The sequence below is a fragment of the Cucurbita maxima genome, unplaced genomic scaffold (assembly GCF_002738345.1).
Source record: "Cucurbita maxima cultivar Rimu unplaced genomic scaffold, Cmax_1.0 Cma_Scf00034, whole genome shotgun sequence".
NCBI classification, from domain to species: domain Eukaryota; kingdom Viridiplantae; phylum Streptophyta; class Magnoliopsida; order Cucurbitales; family Cucurbitaceae; genus Cucurbita; species Cucurbita maxima.
Genome location: NW_019272050.1, coordinates 2,330,501 through 2,336,213, shown reverse-complemented (window position 1 = coordinate 2,336,213; position 5,713 = coordinate 2,330,501). Strand labels below are relative to the sequence as shown.

The 5,713-nt window shown below is 37.6% G+C and overlaps 1 protein-coding gene across 1 annotated transcript; it reads left to right on the top strand.

Annotated features, from left to right (window-relative positions):
• On the top strand, nt 1-4,847 carry LOC111467632 (ATPase family AAA domain-containing protein 1-B-like). Its single transcript, XM_023112600.1, has 5 exons — nt 1-382; nt 897-1,197; nt 3,500-3,658; nt 3,870-4,165; nt 4,372-4,847. Exons 1-5 carry the CDS (start codon nt 185-187, stop codon nt 4,570-4,572), a joined length of 1,155 nt encoding a protein of 384 aa, XP_022968368.1. The 5' UTR covers nt 1-184; the 3' UTR covers nt 4,573-4,847.
• Nucleotides 4,848-5,713: the final 866 nt, after the last annotated feature.

Sequence of the window (5,713 nt, the reverse complement as noted above, 5' to 3'; positions counted from 1 at the left end):
TCCTACTCCTCCAGTTCTGCGGTCCCTTCCGTCTCCCGAGACCGAGGGGCTCCCTGTTTAATTCTCTTCGTCGCTTCTGGTTTCATAATTCGCGGGAGAGAATTCCCAGCTTCGTTTGTTCTTGAATTTCGTGGAAGCTTTCACCCGCTCTTTCCTTCTTGTTTTTGTTGGGAGAGAATCCTCCATGGGGGTTTCATCAGAGACCAAGTTCTTGCAGGAACTCATACTCTACGCAGCCAGTGCCGCTTTAAGTTGTTTGGTATTGTTCGCAGGCCTTCGACACCTTGACCCCAACCGTGAGGCTTCAAAGAAAGCTCTTGAGCATAAGAAGGAGATAGCCAAACGCTTGGGCCGCCCACTTATTGAGACTAACCCTTATGAGGTACCTGTTTCGTTCTTTCTGATCGAGGAAAAAGAAATGAATGCAACAAAGTAGCTTCTTTATTGTTCTAAACGGAAACCCGACATTTATTTCCATCTTTGTTATCATTTATCTTTGCAGCTTCCTGTAGAGGACTAGCTTGTTTTAAATGTTCTATGATCGTTTCTATTCATTACTCGAGGTTCTTGTTAGATTGTTTGCACTTGACGTATGGGCTGTGGGTTCGGTCCAAAATCTCACGTCTAGTAAATGTCTTCTACTATTTTATGTGTAAGAAGTTTGCTTTCTTGCATATATTTGTTCATGGGATTGATGTGCCGATTATGGTGTGAAATTTACTGCATAGTCTAGGAAAAGGTGATAATTAACGGAAGAATGTGTACTGTTTAAGCTCAATGCACGTGAATTCATGATGCGTGAATCTTTACTTTAACTTGGAATTCATAATACTACCCATTCTGATTTGAATCCCTTGATCGTTATCGTTTCTCCCTAATCATTTTTCTTTCTACAGGATGTCATTGCCTGTGATGTTATAAATCCCGATCACATCGATGTGGAATTTAACTCTATTGGAGGATTGGAGACTATCAAGCAAGCATTATATGAACTTGTGATACTTCCTCTTAAGAGACCTGAGTTATTTTCACGCGGGAAGCTTTTAGGACCCCAGAAAGGCGTATTGCTTTATGGGCCACCTGGTACAGGAAAAACTATGCTTGCAAAAGCTATTGCAAAGGAGTCCGGAGCAGTTTTTATTAATGTTAGGATTTCAAATCTGATGAGCAAGTGGTTTGGTGATGCACAGAAGCTTGGTAAGCTCGAAAGTTTTAGATCATTCTTTAACCACATTCTTGGCTCAAGGTTTTCCTTGCTCATTCTAGAAAAATATGCTTTATTATGTGAGTATTGCTTCAACTTTATGGCGTAGTTTGCAACAAGCTAGCTAGGTTACACGGTCAAGATGAACGAACAATTTAGATCCTTAAATGCTGTTTTCATCATGCTTTGTAGTGAGATTTGCTTAATATATATATTGTTGGTTCAAGTGATTTTCTTTAATGAGCTCTGAAGCTTACCGAAAAAAAAGACCTTCCAATTAATTGCATCTAATTCATAAGTTTTGTATTATCAAATTATTCAAAGAATAAATTACAATCTAAGAACTGCACTCCTTGTAGCTGGTATGGTAAAAAAGATTATTTTAGTTGTGATCAGGCCATGTAAGTTGGAAGTGTGTATATGATGTGGAATCTAGTTTGTTCTCCAATATTGATGCAGAACAAAACTAGAAACCGGGAATCAATTATTATTATAAAACAATACCCTTATCTGCTTCTATATGGAAACTCATTGTAGTTTTGCTTATTTTAGGTGTTGGTTTTTTATTGATTGTTGAGATAAAAATTGTAATCATACTTAGTTTTGATGATTTGATTGCCTTATATGTCATGACTAAGAAATCATAGCAATGGCTGTGACTTTGTCACCTATTGCTGAATTATAGCTGTCCAACGCTTTTTTTTTTTTTTGTCTCTCCCTATTATTAAGTTAGGCATCAATGTAATTGGGACTAAAAGTAGGAGTCCTAACCCTCTTTGCATTGTGAGAGGATCTAAAATTAGACATTAAATGTATCAGGAAGTTGTTTACTGTCATCACCCTCTTTCCCTCCCCCACAGCCATACAGCCTCTATTTTATTGCACTACATCCCCTCAAATATACCCACCATTTTTCTAATTGTTCTTCTCACTCCCCTTGATCTACAAGCGAGGCCTTCGTACCCACACTAGTTTTTGGGTCCTGTCTCCTTTTGTTTGCCAATCTCCTTCCATGGGGGAAAAAAAAAAACTTCAGACCTTTTTATATAGCCTTTTGTGCTTTTGTCAGCATTCTTTAGCATGGTTGTCAACATTCAATCGTCTACTTAGGATTGTGAGTGTTTGATATCTTCTGTATAGGTTTCATTTTTTTCTGTCCAGGTTCGACTTGCCTTTTTCCTCTAGTTTCTACTCAAACATCATTGTTGCTTGGAATTTTATTACTTTCATTTGTTACTTCCATTCATCAATCTTTAGGACCTGATTGTCCTAACTTAGTATTAATATATATTTTTAACCTATTTTTGAATCTCTTTTATCACCAGGATGCATTAATTCCTGAGTTAATTTTAGCAGTAAGCTTTGCACTTCTAGTAGAAATTCCATATGAAATCTATGGCGAGAATGAATGCTCCAATACCTATTTGATGGGAATAGAAAATGGAAGGGAAAATTAATAGAAAATGTTGTTATATGAGAAAGGGAATTTACAATATTCAAGCATTTGAGAAGCTAGAACTCTCCCAATAAAACAACTCCCAAAGATTTAGTTACCATCCCAACACAATCGCATGTCAGAGCAGCAACCACCATCGCAAAGACCAAGACATAAAGGATAACTTAGAGAATAGGCACTATACTAGAAATTTTATTGCTAACTGGAGGTTTTTTCATCCCGTTTATTGTTATGTCAGGTTTATGTTCTGGTTTGCAGAATGACATTGGTGCTGCATTTATATTATTATGACTCAGGTTTTGTATTATTCTGTTACTTGATCAACTATCCTTCTGATGGTAATTACTAGTGTTATGGAAGTATACAATATTCAAGTGCTGAGTAAGCTTTTCAAGGCATGAGGCAATCAATCCCTTATGCAACATGATTTTTGCTTGCCAGGAAGAAACGCAGAAGTTCCTCATCTGAGTAAAGAGAGGCACGTTAAAATTAACTGAAAAAACAGTTATATGTTGATGGCAGGGGATGCGATCAATGAATGGATCAAGGAGGCTTTATTCATGTCATCCTATATTAAGGAAGAAGCCCACCGGGGATGACTTGCTTTTGCTCTGCGTAAAAGTAGAATATTGTGTAGCCGTGTATGGCCTATGAAATACACAATTAGGTGTATATATATCTTCAGTGACAATATAGCAATTAAATGCATAAGAATACTATGTCTACTTTGAATTGATTATTGCATTAAAAAATTATATAATTGACCATAATCAGACACAAATGCTATTTTGTCCTTTGTTGCCTTGATATTCTAACTCATATGATGTATTATTTTGCAGTGGCTGCTGTGTTTAGCTTGGCTTATAAACTTCAGCCTTCTATTATCTTTATTGATGAGGTCGACAGTTTCTTGAGTCAACGACGCTCTAGTGATCATGAAGCTTTGTCAAACATGAAAACTGAGTTTATGGCTTTGTGGGATGGATTTACCACAGACCGTGAGTTTCTAGGACTATTGATTTTTTTTTAAGTGATAGTTGGTGTGCTTTTATAGTTCTTCACGAAAATTAACATTTAAAAATTGAGATAAAAGAAGGAAATATTCTTGTCTGTTAATATCTTGGCCGTGACCCTTTTTTTAATATCTAATTTGCTATACTCGTTTTTTGGATAAGCTCTTTCTTGATGAATTCTATTCTGGTTCTACAGAGAATGCACGCGTAATGGTCCTTGCTGCTACCAATCGTCCTTCAGAACTTGATGAAGCAATTTTAAGACGACTTCCTCAGGCATTTGAAATTGGGATACCTAACAATCGGGAGAGGGCTGAGATACTAAAGGTGATTTTGAAGGGTGAGAGGGTTGAAGACAACGTTGACTATGATCACATAGCTAACTTATGCGAGGGGTATACTGGTTCAGATCTTCTTGAGCTCTGCAAGAAAGCGGCATATTTCCCAATCAGGGATCTACTGGATGAAGAAAAGGAAGGAAAACAATCTAATGTAAGTTATCATCAACCTCGTTTGCCTTGTTTCTGATGTTTCATCTGCCAGCCTTGGTCAACGTTTCTATTTGAATCAGTGTTAAAGTATTGAGTATCCTTTGGATTGGAAGTGTTATTTATATTCTAAATTTGAGCGGTCTTGCAATATTCTTCTTGACCATTTTTTGGACGTTACTCAGTTTCTTTCACGTGATTACTTTTCAGTCACCGAGGCCACTGTCACAGTCAGATTTGGAGACCGCTCTCTTCTCATCGAGAAAGACAAAGGTTGTTGCTAGTGAGTACGCTGGATTAGGGTCGCAACAGACAGAACTGAGTGATTCTCATATTCGAGCAGTGTTGAGCAAGTTCTCAAAGTTTGGCATTTCTCCAGAAAATGTTGGATCAGCCGAAGATGACTCTTGAGAGAGATCCCGACTCTTCTCCACATTGGTGAAGAAAAAAAGACGACCGTGGGGAGGGAGAGGTTTCTGTTTCATTTATTACATTAACGCCATAGTTTTAACATTGATGATTCTATAATCGTTACAAGGAAAAGCCACGGAAATACGTAGCCTTGTTGATGAGTTTGAATAGCTTTGTTTTTTAATACCATATCATGTATTGGAGAGTCATTTTTGGACTATTGTGTCTAAATACTATTGAGTTATTGCTCTGGTGCAATTCCTCTCATTCTCTCTCAATTAACTCTTGAAATTATCAATATTCAGGGATGGAATGTTCAAAGGCTTAGAATGTCAAAAGGTTTGCAACATCCTCATTTGATACCTTGCTCTTCGGAAACTACAGGCAATCCTTCTTTGAACCAATTGCAGAGACCCCCTTGGATTATCGGGCTCCTTGGTTTGGTCTGAGGGAATTTTTTTTCTCTGTTTGTGTGATAGAGGTGAGTGTAAAGTGATAGGAAGTGTTGAGGAGAATACGGTAGGGGAGAGTTGGAGAATAGGGTGGCAAGAAGACGAAGTTAGGGGAGTGAGGCGAAAACAGCCATGTTTTTGGAGCATCCTCCACGGAAATCAGCTAACTAAACCAAGGAGAGCAGGGCTAGATATTTGCGAGCTTGTGGGCCAAAGTGACTGTGGTCTTAGATTTCTCATAATCCTCACCCACCTTATGCTTGTTGTCGATATTTTACGTATACCCATTTCGATATACATTTCCTTCATCCTCGGCTTTTCAGCTTTATAGCAACTTTATTGGATAATATTTCTTAGCTGTTCTATAATTTACTAACGGACTCCGGTTGTAGTTTGGTTATATTGTTGGATTAGAAACGCTCATTAGGAAACAAAATGGAAATAATATACCCAAGATGTGAAATAAACATACCTACAAATTAATTTCACATATTCGTCCACTTATTTTTAATTAGACAAAATTAAAATTTCTGCTCTAGAAAGTCTATGGGCTTGGTACATGGGCCATAAGGCCCTCGATTATTTGGGGCTTTAAGAAAAGCATGTAAGCCACTGGAAAACGACATGCCGACTCTGTGACAGAGACGATAGTCGACAAAAAACACTCTTATTTAAATTCATTCCCTACG

Coding starts and splice junctions, on each gene's coding strand:
- LOC111467632 (XM_023112600.1), top strand. CDS start 185: ATGGGGGTTTCATCAGAGACCAAGTTCTTGCAGGAACTCATACTCTAC. Junction 383..896: donor TTGAGACTAACCCTTATGAG/GTACCTGTTTCG, acceptor TTCTTTCTACAG/GATGTCATTGCCTGTGATGT. Junction 4,166..4,371: donor AGGAAGGAAAACAATCTAAT/GTAAGTTATCAT, acceptor ATTACTTTTCAG/TCACCGAGGCCACTGTCACA.